This window comes from Lutjanus erythropterus, chromosome 4, assembly GCF_056507025.1.
Source record: "Lutjanus erythropterus isolate fLutEry1 chromosome 4, fLutEry1.hap2, whole genome shotgun sequence".
NCBI classification, from domain to species: Eukaryota; Metazoa; Chordata; class Actinopteri; order Lutjaniformes; family Lutjanidae; genus Lutjanus; species Lutjanus erythropterus.
Window position 1 is genome coordinate 5,535,214 of NC_139320.1, and position 23,845 is coordinate 5,559,058.

A 23,845-nucleotide genomic window follows, 5' to 3' on the forward strand; every position below is an offset into this window, starting at 1 on the left:
CTGCAGGTTTTCTCATTCATTTATGTGGGTCATATAGAAACATCGGCAATAAATTGATACCATTTCACAACCAGTTAAAAATAAGTCATATTAGCTTTAATAAATGTTCATGAGAGCATTATCTAGTGTGCGGACTCCATTTTTCCTTTTTTGACATTTGTTTCTGTCCAGCATGTAGTGTTTTTACATTAGTAAAAAAAGTAGCATCAAGCTAATTTGTATCTATTTTTTTTTATTTTTTTTATTTAGCATTCATTCTGATACAACATTTTGTTTTTGCTTTACATTGGTCAACTATTTAGCATTTATACTGGCATTTTTACATGTCCGGACCACTGCAATAAACAACCCCAACTTACCAGTGGAGTAAATCTGAATATTTGCTATGTGATTCTCTCATCCCTTCCCTCCCTCTCCCTTGTGTCCCAGCAGCCCTGAGCCCCCAGGTAGCTCCCTCCGCCACAGAGAGCTGTTTTGCCCGTCAGCACAATGTATCGGACAACAACAATCAGTGTTTTTCTGGAGCCAACGGCCACCTCCCCTCCCAGCTGGCAGCACAAAGACCTGGAGCCATCGACAACCAGCCTCTGGTCAACACCGACCCTATGAAGGCAAGGATGTGTGTGTGTGTGTGTGTGTGTGTGTGTGTGTGTGTGTGTGTGTGTGTGTGTGTGAGCAGCTCAAAGTCCATTGAATTACATGTGTGAAAGTACAGTAAGAAGCAGCCTATCCACACAAACTGTCCGGCTTGTTTACAGTTGATACCAGAGCTGTTCACATTAAACAACATTTAAAACCCACAGACTCATTTTAGTCATGGTAACATTTTCTTTGATGCAGCTCCCAAACTGCGTTTTGAATCCAGTGAGCAAGTGGATGCAGGTCAGATGCAAACATACATGGGTTGTAAATCATCTATATATGATTGAAAATCATATATGAATCTAAGAATTCTAAACATTTTAATTAAATGGCCTTAAAATTAAAAGTTAAGAATATTAGGCTTGATGCACAATAATTTTGGTTATTTCTATTGGCCAATAAAGGCTTTAATAAAATGACATTGGTGTCAGCATGAAATTAACATGTCTACCAATATGGTAGGCTGATGAGCTTTAATTATATGCTTTAATTATGGGCATGCAACTCGAGTATGTCTGCAGTGTGGCGGAGCCAAATCACATTCCTTCAGCACTACATATTTAGTAGACCTTTTTCACAGCAGCTATTTTCATATGAAATAGTCGTGTAAACATAGGTGTTACCATTGTTGCTAATTAAGGTTCTGTTTTTATTCAGGTCAAACAGAGTCAGGGTGCTGCTATTGTGCATGTTGACTCACTGGAAATGCTCTGCTACACTAAATGGAACAGGAACTTAATTTGTATAATTGGTAGTATCTGTGTTCACACTACGATTTCGTATATTCATATATATGACTGCCATTAAAAAGGTCTATTGCCCATCTTTAGGGACAGTTCACCCAAAAATGAACATTTAGTCATTATCTACTCACCCTCATGCTGTTTGTTTCACAGGAAAAAAAAACAAACATAACATGCCTCCATACTGCTTGTCTGGTGTAATCAAAGTCTCCTAACAAAATGCTTTAAAATTAGATCATTTTAAGATTATTTTTTGGGGGGGGTTGCTTTTGTTTGATAGGGACTGGCTGAAGATGTGACAGGAAAGGGGGCAGAGGGACAGGGGACGACATGCGGCAAATTGGCCACCAGAGAAAGACCAACAGCTTTAGTACATGGGCCGTACGCTCTACCAACTCAGCTAAAGGGGCACCCCAAAATGAGAAAAAGTGAATATGATTTGAGAGAAATGCATTGAAACAAACAAATAAGAAATTTACAATAAGTATTAAAGGGATAGTTCACCCAAAAGTGAAAAAACTAGTAAAAAACTAAACCTGATCAGCATGAGGGTGAGTAGATAATGACTGAATTTTCACTTTTGGGTGAAGTATTCCTTTAAATGTGGAAAAAAAAAAAAAAAAGTTCAGTCAAAAGCACAGATTTATAGAGCAGGAGTGGCTCTTCATGAATAAATTGAATAGAAAAAAAATGTATAATCATGGCATTATTTTTTGGCCATGAATTTTACCACCAAACACATGAAGTATTATAAGAGAGTTGGTGCAATATCTCATAGCTTCAGCCAACACCTTTTCAGTCTGTGAAAAAGAATCTTTTGGTGTTGCGTTTGGAGCTGTTTGTGTAATTATTTGCCCACCAAAACATTTTTCAGTTCCAGACTTGACAAGCCTTGTGTTTACATCAGAAAAGCCACATCTCAGTCAGGAGGGGATCATGTAGCATGGCTCACACGGCATGTTCACAGCTCTGCTCGGCGTATGTTTGACATGTGAGAACAGTGAAGCTACTCTGTCTCAGACAAGACTCCGGCATCAGTACGTTCCCTCTGGATCTGCTTCCTGAACCGAGCTCGTCTGCTCACAGGAGTCACATGGCTGTTTTATAAAGCCGAGTATTTAAAAGACAGATGTGATCCAGACCTTTGGAAGACGATAAATGCAAATTTCACAGCTTGTTTATCGTCACAGAATTTGCAATCTTTAGCACATACAAAACAAGATAACAGTGTGTTAGAAGAATATTTTTCTTTTTTTGGTTTGACAGAAGAAATGATCTGAGATTCCCAATTAGGAGGCACTCCTCCTCTGCTGGCAAAAGCTCTCAGGGACCAGATGGTGCTTCCTTTTTCCTTTGTCTTATCTCTACAATTTGTTGTAATGATAGCAGGCTGCCAGCCTGTGCATAGCATTAGGATACTGTCTCTGTCTATTATCTGTAATTCAAGTAGGCAGAGAGTGTCCTTTGTGCACGTATTTAAATGCCGCTGTCTGTGTTGTGCCCCTGCAGGCCCCTACGTTAACCATGGAGGGTGGCAGGCTGAAGCGCTCCTTGCAGCTGGCGCCTGGTAGAGACTTTGAGACGGTGCCAGAGCCGGTTTGGAGGGCGCTCTACCACTGGTACGGTGCCAACCTCAGCCTGCCGCGACCGGTGAGTAAAGACGGCACACCCACTCAACAGTTGATGAACTTCACGCTTAAAGGGATAGTTCATCTAAAACTGAAAATTCAGTCATTTTCTGCTCAGGTAAAAGTTAATCATTTTTGTGTGCTGGTCTGGACTAAGTGAACTAAGTTATAGGAGTGAGAGCGACGTAAAAGACCAACCCTGGTCATAGGTGTCCAGAATAGGGTTGCAAGTTATAAGTACTTTCTTTAATTGATCACTGGTAACAGTGACAATCAATTAAGTGACAAATTCTTATTAAAAAAAACTAAAAGATTGCTTATACCAAACAATACCAAATGCATTTTTTGTCATCCTCAGTTGAAGCATTATTTCCACGGCAACATATTGGATATTCTCAGATGTTCTCTGACAGCATTATATAACCTATGAAACATAAAGATGTAAAGACCCACATATATACTTGAATGTCAGATGAAAGCATTCAGAGTGCTCTCTCTGTCATATTTCAGATCTTAATTGATAGTAAGTCGATTAAAGTTCATTTGGTCAATCAAGTTGTACTCATTATTATCCCTAGTCCAGACTGATCAATGCACTCAGTGGTTTCCATCCTGAAAAGAATCAAACTCAATCTGCAGAGACTTGAAACTTTCCCTTCCATCCCGCAGGTCATCCTGGAGAGCAAGACAGGCCAAGCAGAGCTGGAGCTCTTCCCCCGCTACCTCCTCTTCCTCCGCCAGCAGCCGGCCACGCGCTCCCCCCAGTCCAACATCTGGGTCAATATGGGTATGACCAGCCTGCGAATGTTCCCTCCGTATTTACCCCCACCAAGAGGTAAAGTAAGCCTGCAGCAAGACCAGAGCAAGCCGTCGACAAATGCTTCACTGAGCTACCCCGCATCCTCCCCGTCTAATCCCCCTAGAGTGGACTGATCCAGCCCTGGCAGTGCTCTGGAGTGGGAAGTGGAATCATTCAAATCTTTTTCAGTCTTCACAGACCTTGCCATTCAAGAATTAGTTTTGACAACAATTGTTCTAGTGCTCTACACTCATCTCACACTCTCTCAACATGATAATTATGTCAGGCATACTCTCCCATGAGGGTTGGGGCTTTGTAAAATCACTCCTTTAGCTTTTTTAAACATGTGGAAGGTGTGTCAGGTTAATAGAGTAGAATAGATATATACATATATTTTACTGTCTGGCCAGGTGAAAATTTCTGATCTGCATCATTTTAAGTAGGTGACAGCTGTTATTTCAGGCTGTCAGATGCACATTTAACACTAAAACTACCATAACTGCTAGAAGCACCGTGGTGATAGACAGATGGTTCATCCGATCACATGCCAAGTGTTTTTTGAAAGTGCCTGCCCTTTTCCAAACAGTTTCTAAGGTCGACTTCCCAGATGGTTCTGTGCAACAAACCATTTGGCGTGTCAGGTTAGAAACAGAGTGAGACCTCTGATTCAAGTCGAATGATGACATACATTAGGACTTTATAAATGTTCGCTGTCTTCTTTCAAAGAAGGGTCTTAAAATGTTAAATAAGTGTTGAGGTCTTAAAAAGGTCTTTGAGGGACAGATCACCCCAAAATCAAAAATCATATTTTTCCCCTGGTGTGTGGTGCTATTTCTCCAACTAGATTTGTATGTTGTGCATTACAGAGTTTTGGAGACATCAGCCATGAAGATGTCTGCAGTCTCAATCAAGTCAGTCAATATAATGGGACTAAAATGCACTCTGCTTGTGGCGTCTTTCCAAAAATTGTGACCCAGTCACTCAAGATAATCCACAGACCTTGTGTTGAGCAGTTTCCTGGAGGAACTACTTTCTTTTTGCAGTAGAATCTATCAAAAGTACTTTTCTGCCTACCAGAGAGAAGGTAGTTTCTGTATGAAACTGCTCACAACAAGGCGTGTTATCTTGAGAAACTGGTCCTGATCTTTGGTCAGTTACATTTTTCAAATGTATTTTTTGGTGCTTTGAGAGCCACAAGATGAGGGCAATTTAGTTCCATTATATTGGCTGATGTCTCCAAAACTCTGCAACTCACACCAAGAAAATATAGCTGGATAAACAGCACTGCAGTTCATGGGAAAATACGTGTTTTAGATTTTGGGGGTAGACTGTCCCTTTAAAAGCATTGAATTTGACTTTAAAAAACTGTGAAAGAGCCTTTCAATGAAGGAAGATTCTCAGTTAATCTAGTCCCTGGCTGCACATTAGCATCGCCTGCTGTGTCAGTAATTGCTGCCACCTCTTCAATAAATGACATGCAGCAATTATGGCAGCAGAATGCAGACAGACATGGCACAGGCAGTATTACAGAGCAGCACATTTGGATACCGGCTGTTAATGAGGTTTCCTTTCCTGTCTCTTTGTTTTATGTAGGTTGACGAACGTAAGCTGCTGCAATTTCTGTTTTAGTCACTTCCACTTCAGTCAGTTCAGGTCTAATGTACTCACAATGGAAACACTATATATAGACCCACACACTAAACACAGTACTGAAGCTGCGTTTCACTCCAGTGTTTATTGTCCCTTTGTATTATGCCCAAATGAATATAATGGACAACAAGTATAAACTGAAAATGCCTCCCTGCAAAAAAGAAAGTGGATGACAAAGCATAAAGTAGAGATGCATGCAGTTGCACCATTGTAATCAGGTCAGAGCATCAGCACTCAGCATGAGAGCGCCGGGCCAGAATCACGTCAACATATCAGGTTTCAGGCCACGGCGTGGACCTGAGTCCCCAGTGGAGCTGTGGCTTCCATCGTGACTCATACTCTGCCTGAGCAGCGGCTCCTTATTAAGGCATGTGGCCAAATATCTAATCATGCATCATTATAGTAGAGCACTGGAACAAGTGTAGAGGATGGTTCATTTTGTGGTTTAATTGAATAGCAAAGCTGTGTCGATAGAAAAACAAATAACATTTAAAGATCTGATATTAAAGGGATATTGATCCCAAAATCAAAAATATGTATTTCTCCCTGCTCTGCAGTGCTGTGTATCCATCTAGATAGTTTTTATGTGAGTTACAGAGTTTTGGAGAGATCAGATGTAGAGATATCTGCCTTCTCACTAATATATTTTGACTAGGTGGCACTCTGCCTGTGCTGCTCAAAGCACCAAAAAGAAACATTTGAAAAATTCTAGACCAGTGCCCTTTTCCAAAAATCATGACTCGGTTACTCTAGATAAACCTCGTTGTGAGCAGTTTCCTCTATGAGCTATTTTCTTTCTAGTAGAGTTGTCAAATACATATTGAAAATGGTACCAAATATTGATATTTTTCAAGGTATTGCATCACAATTAAAAATTCCAGTATCGTGACAACAATATTTTCTAGTAGACAGAAAGTAGTTCAGTAGATTCTAAAGTAGTTCCAGTAGATTCTACTGCAGAAAGAAAGAAGTTCCTACATGAAACTGCTCATAACAAAGTGTGCGTATTATAAAGTGTGAATAATCAGGTCATTATTTCAGGACAGACACCAGTTTTGAATTTTTTAAATGTATTTTTTTTGTATTGTAGCACCACAAGCTGAGTGCCGTTTAGTCCCATTCAATCTCCAAACTTTGCAACTCACACCAAAACTATCTAGGATAAATTGTAGTAAGTAAGTGGAAACATCTATTTTTGATTTTAGGGTGACCTTTCCCTTTAAAGTCACTACTTTTATTAATCATGTTGAAATCATTATCAGTTCAGTGAAGATTTTGAATTGATTTAACAGGACTAATACTGATTGGTTTGTATTTGATTAATCCAATCTGAGTCCACTAAATCCACTAAGTTGATTGACCAATCAAGTCTGCGTTGATTGATTTTTAAAAAGTCATTTTCTTGCTGCTTCCTTACAACTAATCCTCAGTCACCAGAATGCTGATGTTGGTATCGATCAGTTGTTTTCATCTTTGAGTTTAAAACACATAAGGGCTTTTAAATCACACTTCAAACTGAGCAAGAGTCAAATGAACACGCCTAGAATTTAAACTAAGCTGGACTAGGTGTGTTCAGATGGTGTTCTTGGCTCAGTTTGTGAACTTTCCCGTCCTCTGTGTGTGCTCCAGCAGGTAACGTGCCATCCCCCAATGCTCCACTGAAGAGGGTGTTGGCCTACACTGGCTGCTTCAGCCGCATGGGCACCATCAAGGACATCCACCTCTACCTGTCCCAGAGACTCCGCATCAAGGAGGAGGACATGAGACTCTGGCTCTACAACAGTGAGGTGGGCCTCAAAGCTGCGAGCCAAGGGTCTAAATGCTTGTTGTCCAACCACAACAAATACATTTGAAAAAGAAACATAATACTACCTGAAAGAAAATGTTACAGATTTAAAGATCAGCCAGCTAGTGGCAACTCAAATCCAAGAAGTTTTAATAGATTTATGGCCAGCTCATTGGCAGTGAATAAACAGATAATATCACCTGGGCGATGCAGGACACCTCCATGAGCTCCAAAAGCCCCAGACATAGTGTGTGTCACTCTTTTGTGCTAATTTAACACAACCACAATATCAAAAAAGTTCAGATGTTGTGTGAAATGTTAATAAAACCAGAATGCAATGATTTTCTAATATATTTTTTTTAGTTCTGTTTTTTGGGCTTTTTGCCTTTATTAGATAGGACAGCTGAAGAGTAGTCAGGAAACGAGTTGAGAGAAAGAGGGGGTGACATGCAGCAAAGGGCCGCAGGCAGAAGTCAAACCAGCGGCCGCTGCAGAGGACTTGCAGCTTCCATACATGGGGCGGACCCTCTACCACCTGAGCTACAGTACTGCCCCATTTTCTAATCATTTTTTACTTTTTTCAGTTGAATACAATACGACGACAAGATATTAAATGTTCAAACTGAGATACCACTCAGATACCACCACTGGGATACACCATATTTTCTATTAACAAAACTCAGTCAGGACACAAATGGTCAAAATTTTAAAAGTGAAATTCTTTCTCATTCTTGCTTGATATACAGCTTCAGGCGGTCAACAGTCCGGAGTCTCTGTTGTTGTATTTTGTGCTTCATATTGCACCACACATTTTCAATGGGAGACAGATCTGGACTGCAGGCAGGTCAGTCTAGGACCTGAACTCTTTTACTACAAAGCTACACAGTTGGAACACGTCCAGAATGTGTCTTGGCATCATCTCGCTGAAATAAGCAGGGACATCTCTGAAAAAGGCAACATATGTTGCTCCAAAACCTGTATGTACCTTCCAGCATTAATTGTCCCTTCACAGATGTGCAAAATACCCATATCATGGGCACTAACACACCCTCATACCATCACAGCTGCTGTCTTTTGAAGGTAGCGCTGGTAACAATCTGGATGGTCCTTTTCCTCTGTAGCCTGGAGGACACGACGTCCGTGATGTCTTAAAACAATATACATTCAATCAAATGCATGTCGAAAAGGATTTACAAATCATTGCATTTCTATTTTTATTTACATTTTACACAGCGTCCCAACCTTTTTGGATTTGAGATTATATAAAATGTATTTTGGAACATATGCCACTAAAGAACAATATCAGCCTGGACTCGTTCAGGTGGGTCTTTATTACTTTATCTTTAGGCCCTAGATTGAAAGTGGTGTCAAAATCTACTATCTACAGTTTTGTGCTCACATAATGCACAATCCTACATTGATTTATGTTTTATCAAAGTACCTCACAGCTCACCAGGAACTAACACACAAAAAACAGTGATGTACAAGTACTCTGATCTTTTACTTAAGTAAAAGTAGTAATACCAGTGTATAATTACTGATGTAACAAGTAAAAGTCCTTCATTCAACATCATACTTAAAAACTTTTACTTGAGTAAAAGTACAAAAGTATTAGCATTAATATATACTTAAAGTACCAAAAGTAACAGTATTCATCATTATACAAAATCATATGTATAATCATATTATTGGATTATAATTAGGGATGCATTCTTGTGTTAATCTCCTTCAGGTTGCAGCTGATAAAGATGGAGCTAATGTCAGCTGCTTTATATACTGCTGGGTAGATCAATCTAAAACGATACATAAGGTTTTATTAGTTGATTTTTATTTAATTTTAATAATCTGAATCTGCAAAGAAACTACAACTTGTGTTATCAAATAAATGTAGTGGATTATTGTAAATACTGGCTTCCAAAATGTAGTGGAATAGAATATAAAGTAGCAGAAAATGTAAATCCTCATGTTAAGTACAAGTACCACAAATCTGTACTTACTAAACCAGTACTTTTGTAAATGTACTTAGTTATTTTCAAGAGAAGAAGTACACACATTTATCAGAGATAACAGAGATACAGATACTTTTTTCTTAGGATGCCCCAGCAGGTGAATACAACATATCTGTTGGCACTATTTAAATGAACTGATGCAGAGTAAAGCTTCAATAGTCCTTATAGATCAAAAGTTATCAATGAGTTTGAGTGTCAGTGTGTTTTCTCCTTCTGTCTGTCCTGCAGAACTACCTCACCCTCCTGGACGATGAAGATCACACACTTGAAAGCCTGAAGATCCAGGATGAGCAGCAGCTAGTTATTGAAGGTTTGAAACACATTTATCTCCAGAATTAACAAAACTCTCTTCAGGCATCATAATAGTGCCGTAACTAACAGATATAATAATAATATACTCATATAAAATATATGAACAGGTCATATTTATGGAGAAACTCTTTCTCTTCCACTACAGTCAGGAACAAAGACATGAGCTGGCCTGAGGAAATGTCTTTCATTGCCAACAGCAGTAAGATGGACAGACATAAAGGTAAGCTGGAAAACACTGGATAAGCTTATTGTGTATTCGTACTTGGGCAGGCAGTGTCTTGGACAAAAAACATGCTGTGATTGGTGGATATTAACTATGCTCGTCACAGACAAACATGTTTAAAAGAAAGTCTCTTTTCTGATCTTCTAGCATATTACATTTGTTTTTTATTTCTTTTCTAAATTCGGCTTTAAACCAGGCAATAAAGCTAAAAAGTCCCATAAACATAGAAGTATATTTAAACCAGAGAGTGTAAACCTCTCTACCTTTCATTAATGTGACTGATTGTGGTTACATTAATTTACCTGTTGATGATTTCTCAGGTTTGACATCGAGCATTTCTAATAAACAAACATGCTTTACCCTGCACAGTGCTGTTGGAGCCCCTTTCTGGTTTCATAATGAAAATATTGTTGTATTTCCAGCACTGAAAGGCTTGTCTGCCCCCAGCTGGTCACAGGCGTGGCAGACTCAGGTTGCCAAGAGCAGACTTCCCTGACATTTGGGGCACTCATAGCCATTTTTGCAGCTGAGGTTTTGTTCGCTGTGCTGTTGGTCTGCCCGTCAAGGCATGTCCATTTTAGTGAGTTAGCACTAAATTTCAGGAGCAGAGCAGCTTTGTGGTAGGCAGCAGGTGGCAGTTCAGTGTAACACTAATGGCTTATGACGTGATGAATGATGTTTTGACAGACATGCCAAATAAGATTTCAGTGTGGTAGAAATTTTACTTTTTTCTCAGTGACTGTAACAATTACAATTCAATTTATTTTGTAATTTGATTATGTATAACCTTTACATGTAACTAGTTACTCCCCAATTTACATTCCATGGTCAAACATGTTGACAGTAACCGACTAAAACTCTGATCTTCAGCTGTCACACTGCAGCAGTGACTATAACAAAGGTGCAAGATGTACAAAGATATTAAAGGGACAGTTCACCCCCAGTTTTTCCCCCGGCCTGTAGTGCTGCTTATCCATCTAGATAGTTTTGGTGTGAGTTGCAGAGATGAGGAGATATCAGCTGTAGAGATGTCTGTCTTCTCTCTAGTGTAATGGTACTAGATGGCAATCGACTTATGGTGCTCAAAGCAACAAAAAATACAGTAGAAACCAGTGTCTCTTTCCGGAAATTATGTCCAGGTTGCTACAAATAATCCACAGACCTTGTTGTGAGCAGTTTCATGTAGGTACTATTTTATTTCTGTAGTAGACTCTACTGAAACTACTTTAGAATCTACCAGAATAACTGTCTTTCTACTAGAAAAAAGTAGCTCTGCATGAAAATGCTCACAACAATGTGTGTGGATAATCTTGAGTATCTGAGACAAGATTACTGGAAAGAGGAGAGGGTGAAGACAGTATTACAGGATCATCAGCATACTGTCTGCTTCACTGCCATCTCTAAGGAAATGGCGTGATGAAGCCACCCTACGCACCCTCACAGACATTTTCAATGACATTTCATTTCCCCTACATGGTTTCTTGCCTGCAGCCTCAACACCCTCCTACTCGCTTCATCGGCACAGGGAATATGCAGAGGCCAGGGGCATAATGAACTCTCTTTTATTCCAAGTGCACTCAGATTGTTTTTCAAATGACTTAGTCATTTTAAAGATTTTATTCTGCTTATGATGTTGATCACCACATAGTACCCATGAGTTGAATCCAAAAACATAACTACTTCTTATTCCTTATTCTCTTAATTTGTTTTTATACTCATTTTAAGGTTTATGTGCTGAATTTTATATATATTTCAGCAATGCTTCAATTTCCAGGTGTCATAATTTCATAGTAAATACGTGGCAATTACCAAGTAATATATTTGAAAAGTCATAGAAATTACCCACAGACTACATCCAAATTACCCCCAAATTTCATGGTTAATTATGCGATAATTAACAGGTGGTAATTGCCAGGTAACACATTCAAAGTTCTTAGAAATCAGCCACAAATTACCAACAAATGTCATGGTAAGTATGCATGAAAAAGACACTTGGAATTATCAAATATTTATCATGAAATTTGTGGGTAATTTCAAAGAAAATTCAAATATTCTGCTTTGCATTTACAAGCAACTACATGAGAACAGTACTGAAATTGTAATGGTAATTTGTGGATACCTTCTAAGAAATTCCAGGATTCACTGCTTAAAACTATGTTTCATGCTGTTGTACCCTGCCTTTTTAAACCCAAATAAATGAAACTGAGACTGGTTTTTCAATTTGAATTTTTCAAATGTATTTTGTTGTTGGTGCTTTAAGCACCACAGGCCAAGTGCCATTTAGTCCCATTATATTGAAGATAAGGCAGACATCTCTACGTCTGATATCTCCAAAACTCTGCAACTCACACCAAAGTAATCTAGGTGGATAAATGGGTTTTGTTTTGTTTTTCTTCCAGTATTTAAGTCTGATCATTATCCCCCTGTTTTCCATCCCAGTTCCTACAGAGAAAGGAGCCACTGGCCTCAGTAACCTTGGCAACACCTGCTTCATGAACTCGAGTATCCAGTGTGTGAGCAACACCAAGCCTCTCACAGACTACTTCATCTCAGGGAGACACCTCTATGAGCTCAACAGGTAATATATAAGTGTCACTTTGGTATGATTCTTGCCACCGTTGTTCTGAACGAACGGTTCACGCTGACCTGTGTCGCTGCGTTCACAGAACCAACCCCATCGGGATGCGAGGCCACATGGCCAAGTGTTACGGTGACTTGGTGATGGAGCTGTGGAGTGGGACACAGAAGAACGTGGCTCCGCTCAAACTCAGAGTAGGCTGTTTTGATCCATAAATCACTATTTTTGTGTCTAAACTCAGAGCACTTTTATAAAGTGCCTTTGAAGTGCTTTTAATAGAAATCAAGTTCATGATGTCATTATTTCCTCTCCAGTGGACGATAGCAAAGTACGCCCCGCGCTTTAATGGCTTCCAGCAGCAGGACTCCCAGGAGCTGCTAGCCTTCCTGCTGGACGGTCTCCACGAAGATCTGAACAGAGTCCATGAGAAACCCTACGTGGAGCTGAAGGACAGCGACGGCCGGCCCGACTGGGAGGTGGCCTCTGAGGTCAGAGAGGACACTGCTGATCAGACACTATTATCTTCAAATGAAATGACTGCTGTTATGTCTTATATTGGCATCAGAGTCTAGTCTAGTAAATCTACTCAGAAATGACAGAAAAAGACGCTCCTTATAACTCCATCACAACTCTGTTCTTTGGTATCACAGCAGTCCATTGATTGGATACATTGTTAACAGGAACTGCTCATTGCTAATTCTGCATACTTTTAATGGTGCCTATTTGCAAAATTTAAATAAATATTGGCTAAAAGCCTACAGGTGTGGAAGCTCATTTCCGGCAGTGAAATGAAAAAATATTCCCATAGAAAGTCATAATTATAGATAAAAAGTCGAAATTTTGAGATAAATCGAAATTATGACACAAGAAGTCATAATTATGAAATTAAGTCATAATTATGAGATAAAAATGTTAAATAATAAGATTATAAGTCAATAATGAGATGGAAAGTCATAATTTTTATCTAACTTTTTTGACTTTTCATCTCATCATTTTAATCTCATTGTGACTTTAAATCTCATAATTTTGACTTTTTTGTTACATAATTTTGGCCTTTTATCTTATCATTATGACTTTTTAGCTCTTAATTTCAACATTTTGTTATTATTAATATTTTCTTATTCAATCATTCTTGAGATATCAGTCTAAATAACATGCTCTTACTCTCTATGGGCACGAGACATCTAAAAATGTTTTGTAAGGAACCATGTATCCCTCTCCAAAATTCTTCAATAACAGGGCAATCCAAGAGAACATGATAGTGATTTGCATTTAGATTTCCACAGTTTCTCCAGCAAAGTGGGGGGTTACCATCATAATGTGATTTCTGAGAGGGAGCAGGCAGCTGTTTCCAGTGACAAAGCTCTAAAAACTAGTGACAGGCAATAATAAAGCAGATTATTTTGCATTTGCAAGTCTGCATCATTAACAAAAAAAAAAATGTGTGCAGACACATCTGCGGGGAGCCTCATCAGTGTGGCTGCTGTGGAACGACGTCAGCGCTCCTGCTTGTGAATTTTGGGAAGCTGTTAAAAAAAAGTTGGTTTGGAGTGCTGTACGAAAACTCTGCATCCTGCTGTAAACATTTGCAAAGTCTTTTTTTGAAAATGTTGACATACATCTCCTGTCATCCTAAATGACTGCAAATGTAATCCAAAACTGTTTCTATGTCACTGATGTACAAAGAATTCCTCTAAAACAACATGTTACTGGCTAAGATAACCATGTATATTAGATTGTAATGTACATGGAATAACTTTTCTTTGTTTTGATATCAGTATTATATATTGTCCATCAGCAGACCTACTTTCTTAATATCGTCATCTGTCTTTGAACAACCCATATCGGTCGGCCACCGCTAAAAACTTGCAGTGCACTACCTGCTCAGCAGCTCTGCAGTGGATCACAGTAGAGTGGAGTGTGAAACAGTGTTAAGAACCGGTTAAGACCTCGGTCCTCTCTGAACCCTTTATGGTTCCGTATCAAGTGAGAACTGAGCGGTCTCCTCCTGAGAGGAGGTAATGAGCTGTCACATCCTCTGGCGTCCACTCTGAGGAGCAGACAGAAGTCAATAGCAGTCAGTCCCGCTAAGCTCTCCTTCAGATCACTAATGTTGCTGTATTGATGTTCTGTTTGTGCTCTGTTTGTCCTATGGGGGGGATTTGCAGGATTACTAGTGTGTGAACTCACCACTCTGCATGTGTGTGTGTCCTTTGCTCCTCCGCCCTGCAGGCGTGGGAGAACCACCTGCGTAGGAACCGCTCCATTGTGGTGGATCTGTTCCACGGCCAGCTCAAGTCGCAGGTGAAGTGTAAGACGTGCGGACACATAAGCGCTCGCTTCGACCCCTTCAACTTCCTGTCTCTGCCCCTGCCCATGGACAGCTCCATGCACCTGGAGATCACCGGTGAGGAAACGCTCTCATCATGAATCTTTTTCATAAACATCACAACCTGACTTGTGTGTAACGTTATGGCGTGTTTGTGCTGTTGTTCTGTTTCAGTCATTAAACTGGACGGCTCCACGCCTGTGCGCTACGGCCTGAGGTTGAATATGGACGAGAAGTACACCGGACTGAAGAAACAGCTGAGTGAACTGTGCAGTCTGAAGCCTGAGCAGATCCTCCTGGCTGAAGTCCACACCTCCAACATCAAGGTACTGACACTGATCCACTGGTCACACAAAGTGTAGCAGGTAACACAGAGGGCCAGAATCATTCTTAGTGCTCAACAAAGTTATAATAATAATAATAATAATAAAAAGTATTTAAAGGCTCAGTTTTCCAGGGATTCTCCTATATTTTACTCTACTGTTCTGCTGTCTTCACATTTAAACATTTGTAGGGCAACAACTAAGGATTATTTTATAGTCAATTCATCTGTCGATAATTTTTTCGATTAATAAATTAATAGTCAGAAAATGGTTAATGATGTCAATCGGTGTTTCCCAAAGCCAGAGATGACGTTCTCAAATGTCATGTTTTACTCACAACTCAAAGATATTCAGTTTACTGTCAAAGAGTAAAGAAACCAGAAAATATTCACATTTATGAAGCTGAAATCGGAGAATGTAGACATTTTTTTAACCGAATAATCAATTATTAAAATGTTGACTGACTGTAATAAGCAATTAATATCCAGCCAGTAGTTGCAGCTCTAAATACTTTCCTGTAAATCTCCAGTGTTTTTAACTGCTTAAATTTTTTGTTTGTTTGTTTAACATAGGCATAGCCTGCCTTGCCAATTTGATGTTTGCTACATTCCCCTCCAGTAAAGCAGATGGTTATATAAAATAGTAGCTAATGAAGAGCAACTGGTCAAAGTCATGCGTTTTGTGAAACATGCCACGTGGATTTTCATGCTTCACATGAAGGGGAAAGTGTTTTGAGCCAGCATAATAAATCTGCCATCATGAGCACCCAGGTCACCTTTAAAGCAAGTAGTTGCCCAGTGGTGATTTTAGGATTCACTGAGTTTACTCCAAAAATCAAAACAAATTTTCTTATGTCCAGCGCGACATTTTAGAGACTGATAATGTCACATGCTAATTTGCATATATGTGCCTCCATACATAATAAAGAAAGAACAATAATAATAATAATTATCTATTTATAGAGCACTTTTCAAAATTACAAAGTGCTTCACAAAGGCAAATTAAAACAGATAGGTTGGAAAATCATCAGGTTTTCTTGCACAAGGCAAGAATAGGAAAATAAAAAATTTTTAAGAAATAAAAAACGTTCAAAACAACTAAAACTCAGGTAAAATCAGGAAAGGCTCTCAAATAAAAGTATGTCTTGAGAAGGGATTTAAAAGAGATCGCTGACTCAGCCAACGTGATTCCTCGGGCAGATTGTTCCAGAGCCTCAGGGCCCCTGACTGAAAACGTCCTGTCCCATTTAGTTTTCAGTTGGGCTGCTGGAACAGAAATAAACCTTTGCCTCATGATCTCAAGGTACATCCTGGTGTGTAGGGTACTAACAGATCAGTGATATATGAGGGAATGAGGCCATGAAGAGCCTCAAAAGTCATCAAATAAGGTCAAACTGGGCTTAAAGTCCAAATGAATCAGCATTTCAAGAGTATCTAGCTTCCATATCATGATGTAATTCTGAGGGAGAAACAAACATGGAAAATTACAGTGATTTAGAGGAGAGACAGAGACCAAGCCCACAGTTTGCTCTATTCAGCTGGTGAAGAAGCCCACTACAAAATTCCCTGCACATAATCTGTAGCTGTCACAGATACAAGTTTCCTCAAAGTCAAAAATAAAAATGGCCAACAGTTTGCTGAGCATTATAATCAGTATTTTGGGGAAACTAAACAAGGTTTTAGGAGGCAAACACCCGAAGATACACCAACGCACCATGCTGTTGCTCGCTAACTAACTAGTGAATCTTAGCTCAGTGCTGCTAAAAGTTGAAAGATCGATGTCATGATATTATTTGTTGAAAGTTGTTGGCTTACGTCATAGTTTCCCTTACACAGGCATGAAAATCACTCACCTTTCGGCGAAATTTGCCGTTTTGAATCCAAAATAGGTGACCTACGTGAATCGTGTAGATGAAAAAAAAAAATTGGTTGGTATGGATGGTACAGATGGGACATGGAGTGGATTAGGACTTTGGTTTTATACACGAGAGCAGCGCGGAGCCATAGTGAGCTGCGAACGTGTGCGCACGCCTGAAGGGAGCCTTGAATTCAACTAGACGTTCCCCTACTAGCGCCACAGCATTGAAATATTAGCGCGAATGCGGGAGAGAATACTGCTACCTGATTGGTTTGTGCTGACCAGAGCGCTCGCGAGCTGACCCGAGGACAGGCGACAGTTACGACTTATTCGCCGATTTGGGCGGATGCTGAGGGGACCGGCTTGAGAGGCTAAAGGTAACGTTGACTGACGCAGGGCAAAGCTGAAACATGCGGCAAAACAGCGAAAGCGGGCCATGGAGACACTGGTCCAGGCAAAGAAGAAGAAATGACAGACTATTGAGTACTATCTTAGAATTGATTCTCTTGTTTCGCCACTGAACCCTGTATGATAGTTGTGCTGTTGCACATTTCATTGGAAAAGTTGCTAGTCTCATTTCTTATACAGCATAGTTGTCAGTCTTATTTCTTAGAACACATAATGTGGATATTAGGGCTGCAACGATTCACAGAAGTGACATTGTACCACGTCGCACCACCAAACTTTAATAACGGTCAAGTGTAGACTAAGTTTATGTTTTATAAGAAAGATGAGAAACGCTGCTGCAGATCATTTATGTAAAACGTGTCGGACAGCAGAGAACAGAGACACGAGTCTGACCCACAGAGACGTCATGTCACTGTGAGAACAGGTAACACGGAGCATCACTGTTCCTCCACTAATCAAAACCACAGCACTCTTCATATGAAACAGAGCAGCACATCATCTTACTGCAGAAATACTGATATTTTAAATAGTTTTAAATTTTCTCATTTATCTCATCTCATTTACTCATAATAAGATATAAACATCACTGTAATGTCTCCTTCTCTGTGTCTCTACTGTTACTATATTTAGTAAAACTAACAGGATTTTTTGGCAACTAACAGCACTCTACAAATGTAGCATTAGTCCAAAATTTTCTTCCCCCCTAGAGGGGTTGTATCCTTCTCACCTTTTGCACCCCTGACCCGTTTTTATACAGGAGAAAACATGACAGGGTCTTGATATAACAATACAAAGATTTTTTTGGGGGGTTGTTTCTTTGTTTATTGGCACAAACTGTTTAAAAAGATACACAATATGATCAGGGTCTAAAAAGGTTAATAAGGCATTTCTCATTTTATCTAAATGTTACTGAGTCTTACTAACTGTCTTACTAACTTTTTATTGTTACTTATATTACTACAGGCTGTTCTCATCTCCTCAGAATTTTACAGGCATCTTTTGAGTGAAAAATGTTGTAAAAATAAAACCAAGTTGAATAGTCAAGAATTTCTGGCAACTCTTTGTCTATCCACAAATTCACTAAGCTCTTATAAAAGAAAAGTGAAACATCAAACAACAAAGAAAAACACTGCTAAATGAGCAACATTGGGACTGATATCTTAAAACCTGGACACATAAAATCAAATTGTCTGCACAGCTCGATGTTTTTTGTCATTTCAGTGAATGACCGTTTAAAAAGTGTTGAGCTTTAGCTTGAAAACTCAAACTAATGTTTCTAATATTGAAAATAAAAACAGAAGATTTTCTGTTGTCATCTTTGCTAAATTGACAGTGCAGAGAACTGCATATAACTGTTTCCACATGTTCCATGTGTTGCACAAGTCTGTTAACAGCGATGATACAAAATTAAACTTAAAGGCAGCCGTGCATAATATTTAACACAATTAAATTTGGTGTCTGGGCATCAGTCAGTGCAGGTTTGCTGCCAAGAACAGGAGCTGATTGGATTAGTGTAAATATCACTGATCTAATTGCTGTTGCTCTGCAGAAAAGCATCTCCTTTCTATTTGTGGTTCATTGTTTTTGTTGAAGCAGCAGGAAATTGAACAGTTTGTGTAGAAGAGGACATCTGACAGGCTGTGCAGTGATCTTTTCACACACTCATGTCTGGCTAAAATCAACTCACTTAACTCCTACTTCTGTTAGTGGTATTATAAAGTCATGTTAAAGGAAAAATATATTATACATAAAATACTAAGTTATGTTACTTTAATATCGTGATACTTTGATTAGGTTACTGAATTTTTTTTAACAAGTAACTAGTAATTGTATCTGGATACATTTTTAAAGTCACCCTCCCAGCCCTGAGTGTTGTACCGTGAAGTTCTGCAGTCTGACGTCCTCATCCTCTGTCTCTAGAACTTTCCTCAGGACAACCAGAAAGTCCGGCTGTCTGTTAACGGCTTCCTGTGTGCGTTTGAGGTCCCTGTTCCAGGTTCACCCACATCACTGAGCTCCCCCACGCTAACAGGTGAGCGTTTTCACGCACACCTCGTCTCATTCGCATGAGTCTGTATGAATGTTGTCCATTTTCTCATTGCACTCGCTCCTCTCCTTTATCAGACATCACCCCAATAGCCAATGGCTCCACTGCTAATGGGAACCTGAGCAACAAGCCTGTTCTCATCCCCAATGGTGGGCCCAGCACCATGGTGCCCTGCAGCCCCGACACGCCCCTGGCCAACGGGGTCGCCAACGGACACATCACACCGGTGCAGGAGAGCCCGTTCATTGGGTACATCATCGCCATGCACAGAAAGATGGTGAGAACTCTGTACACATGCAGTGTGCTGATTTGTAATGTATGATGCGTGCAGATAATTTCAGTAATCGTAAGATATATACCTCTCCACTGATTAAGTTCTGATCTGATTCCGTTATCTGAATTTGGATATCTGCCAATACAATACTGTACTGATACCTTCTTATAATTATAATAATAATAATTATTATTATAATAGTTGTTGTTGTTGTTGTTATCATTATTATTATTATTATTATTATTATTAATAGTAGTATTAGTGGTATGATAATAATAATAATATAAATTATTATTATTATTATTATTATTACATAGTAAGATTGCATGAGGCTGAAACTGAAAACTGAAGTCTGGTAAGCTTTCAATATGAAATATGAAAGTGATGTAACAAGACAAAAATGATGTAAAAGCCGTAACAAGCTGCCTATGATGGAAGGACAAAATAAGACGAAACAATGTAAAAAATGTAATTAGATGAAAACAAAATAAGACATAACTAGACAAAAACCACGTAAAAGATGTCACAAGACAGAAACGATGTAAAAAATGTAGTGAGACAAAAACGAAATGAAAGACATAACAAGACAAAAATGATGTACAATTTGTAACAAGATGAAACAGAGACTTGAGCATAGAGAAAAGGTGAGGTTCATTCAGCTTTGCACAGCTGGTAACAGCTGGTAGAAATGTCCTTCAGAGAGCGACTCTTAACATTCAGACTTTTTACTTTTACACTGGGAGCCCATGTTCCAGCTGTTTTTAGAACTTCCATGTTTTGTGTCATCCCCCTCAGATGCGCACGGAGCTGTACTTCCTGTCCTCTCAGAAGAACCGGCCCAGTCTGTTCGGCATGCCGCTCATAGTCCCCTGCACTGTCCACACCAGTAAGAAGGATCTGTACGACGCCGTCTGGATCCAGGTGTCCCGACTGGCCAGCCCGCTGCCCCCACAGGAAGCCAGCAACCACGCACAGGACTGGTAGGCTGACAGTCTTGTGTTATTTTGTACATTTTTACAGTTTTTGTACTTTGCTTTTGACAGAGCTACATGTAGGTTAGCAGTTCCCCTTTACTTCCACTACTGCTGTAGCATCTGGATGACAGTTTGGCTGAGACTAGGGTCCCAGTGAAGATTTATGTTATTGTCCCAGTATGCTGAAACAATTGGAAAGTTCATATTACAAACTGATTTTGTCCCAGACTTATTGTTGCTTAAGTACATTCCTTAAACTACTGAAATATTTCTTTACTTGACTTGTTATCAGGGTTAATGCTTTTCCAACTAATCTAGGTCACTCTACTTGGACCACAGCTAACACTTTACAATCAAATATCATATTAAAATTACACATGAGAAAAAAAAAAAGATAAGTGTCTTACCATCAACCAAACCTTTACTTTTGTCTGCCATGTTTCTGTCTGTATAACATGAACAGACAACAACAGCAACTCCTATACCAACATTTTTACGAACTTTATGAGTTGCTGTTCTGTCTTGAGGGGGTGTTCAGATGACCTCTCTGAGTAGGGAACTAATTTTTCCGATTATTCCGACACCACATGAATGCAGGAATATATCTTGGTACTTTGGGCCACAAACAAACATTTCTAATTTTATATACTCATTATTCAGTCCACCTTGTTGAACACAGAGAGACAATAGATTCAGAGAGGACAAAGTCACTTACTGTTACATAATATTATTACTGAAGAAAGAAGATTAGGCACAGCTTACCTGATCCGCACAGTCCAGAATCAGGGCTGATCAGTATCAGCTATCTAAAGCCTGATCTATTTCTGCTCCTTTGTTTGGTGTTATTTACTCTGGGCTCAGCTAACTGCCACTGTAATAATAAAACGCTGAAATTGTTTTCTTGTACACAGCGTTGTGAGCAAATTGACTGTGGAGTGGCAAAAAACAAACAGCAAGCAGTTTCTTCAATATTTTTGTCTTGTTTGATCCCTCAGCGATGACAGTATGGGCTATCAGTACCCCTTCACTCTGCGGGTCGTGGGTAAAGATGGCAACTCATGTGCCTGGTGTCCTTGGTACAGGTAAGACTCATGGTATTTTATATACATTCCTGAATGTCACAAAGTAGGCAAAATGTATCTGGCAGTGATGAGTCATTGTCTACATTTTAATATAAAATTCCTGATTGATTAGAGTACATAGTTACATCTTTTATTTTTTCTATTTACATCATGCAGTGTTGTCTTTTTGTCCTTCTGTTCTTTTGTTTTTATGTATTTAGAAATAAAGGAACAGTTTTATTGCTCTTACTGTTCTTATCTCTTTTATTGTTTTGTCTTATTTCTTCTGTGCTCTAGTGTCTTTTGCAAGTGTTATAATTTTATCTCAGTTTTGGCTTAATTTTGTCCTGCTTTTCTTTGGCCTCAAATTGTCTCTTTGGCCTCAAAAAAATATCATTTCAATCTAAAATGTAAGTACAGATTTTTGTCCAGAGCAGAAACTGTTCAATAAACAGAAAAGCCAATAAAATCTCAGGAAATGTTTTCTTATCTCTGCCCAAATTAGGATGGGAATGATGCACTAACTTTGGAAACAAACAAACAAACCAAACCAAGAATTAGATGCACATTTGTTTTTGATTTTAAGCTATGAATGTTAATAATTTATGGCTTCCAAGTTTCCGAGTAGCCTAAACCTGTCTTTGTACTGAAGCCATCCCTGCCTGTCTGTCTGTGTGTGTTTCAGGTTCTGTCGAGGCTGTACAGTAGAGTGTACAGAGGACAGAGCCTCTGTAGGAAACGCTTATATAGCTGTGGACTGGGACCCCACAGCCCTGCACCTCCGCTACCAGACCTCCCAAGAGAGGGTAAAACGCGCACACGCACACACACACACACACACACACACACACACACTCACACACTCCCAGACTGGGAGCACCAGATAAAGTCACCCCAGTCAAACGTCCTAACATGCAGATCTGATCTTAATCCCATCTCAGATCCTATCCTAACTATTCGTAACCATGGTAATTAGGGTTAGGACCTGATTTAGGAAAAAAGCGATGAACAGTTCTCATCCTAACTTAAGATAGGAAATGTATTACACAGGCATCTTACTTTCCCAAAATCTTCTATAAACTCTCATAACTTTAGGATACTTTAGCTTTTCCTAATCTTGACTTTTCCACCTGATAGTTTTAGCTAACTTGTTTAATCTGTGTGGCTGCTCTTTTATTGCTTTTACATCGTGGATGCTGGATAAAGTGGAGACCATGTCTGCTGTGTTAGCCCACTCTCTTTCTTTTATCCTCTGAGTTAGCATTGTAAGTTGGGATTTCTCCTGCCCAAAGTGAACATTTTTCTTTGTGCTCCATTTTCTTCTGTTTCGGTGCCTGTTTCATTATGTTTTAATGAGAAAAAAACAACTTTTATAACATAGTTTTGCTCAGCGAGATGAAAAAACTAGCATTGGTTGCTAGGTAACAGACATAAAAGTTGATAAGGGATGTGTTTAGGACTGATTTAAGATAGGAAGTTTCTGTTATACAGCACCAGGAGAGGAATTTAAAGGATAATAATGATTTCTTCCAACCCATAAACAGACACTTACAGATTCGGCAAACATTCTGCGTTAATTTGAACTCTAATTAACGTGAAACAGGCTAACAAAAACAATTATTCCAGCCTGGAATCATTTTAAAGGGGGGCACCATGCCTGCAGCCTTGTTGTCAGAGAAGTGGATATTTCAGCTTAGCATGTTTCCTTAATATCTGATGACATATCATGGTTATTTTCTGAGTAAACAGAGTAAATATATGACAGATTTCTCCTCTAATTCACATTTATTAGCCATTCATAAAGAATCATAAAGAAGTGTAATGGTTACATCTCAGGACTATGTCTTCGTGGCACAGTTTTTCTTTGTCTAACTGCCTGTGGAGGATACCTGTCACTATTTTTGAGTTTTAGGCCTCATGTACTGTAGTTGATATTTGTAGACAAACAAAACAAGCTCTTGAAAAATAATTGAGCTTAAAAATCAGATGTAAGAAGTAAGATTGACCTTCGAGTGCTGCTGTCCCACTGCACTGTGTCCCACTGACATTTAGGCTGATTTCTTTTCCAGACTTTTCCAGCACAGACCAGGTCAAAGTTATGACTTTATCGCTGTGGTTCTCTTGCTGCGTGTCTTATTGTGCAAATTTTGAGATAAGAGCTGAGAGAGAAATATAAACCTGCTGGTCAGAAACTGCTGTAGT

General features: G+C 39.2%; 1 protein-coding gene across 1 annotated transcript in view; it reads left to right on the forward strand.

The window, feature by feature from the left end:
- usp32 (ubiquitin specific peptidase 32) overlaps positions 1-23,845 on the forward strand; it is a 102,367-nt gene that overhangs the window by 72,740 nt on the left and 5,782 nt on the right. The window contains exons 14-29 of the mRNA XM_084716810.1: positions 433-611; positions 2,895-3,035; positions 3,683-3,848; positions 7,092-7,249; positions 9,486-9,567; positions 9,715-9,789; positions 12,232-12,370; positions 12,459-12,564; positions 12,685-12,858; positions 14,603-14,777; positions 14,874-15,025; positions 19,208-19,319; positions 19,412-19,611; positions 20,404-20,588; positions 21,578-21,664; positions 22,329-22,449. Of these exons, the coding sequence (XP_084572936.1) occupies positions 433-611; positions 2,895-3,035; positions 3,683-3,848; positions 7,092-7,249; positions 9,486-9,567; positions 9,715-9,789; positions 12,232-12,370; positions 12,459-12,564; positions 12,685-12,858; positions 14,603-14,777; positions 14,874-15,025; positions 19,208-19,319; positions 19,412-19,611; positions 20,404-20,588; positions 21,578-21,664; positions 22,329-22,449 (2,252 nt within the window). The remainder of the gene's footprint in view (positions 1-432; positions 612-2,894; positions 3,036-3,682; positions 3,849-7,091; positions 7,250-9,485; positions 9,568-9,714; positions 9,790-12,231; positions 12,371-12,458; positions 12,565-12,684; positions 12,859-14,602; positions 14,778-14,873; positions 15,026-19,207; positions 19,320-19,411; positions 19,612-20,403; positions 20,589-21,577; positions 21,665-22,328; positions 22,450-23,845) is intronic.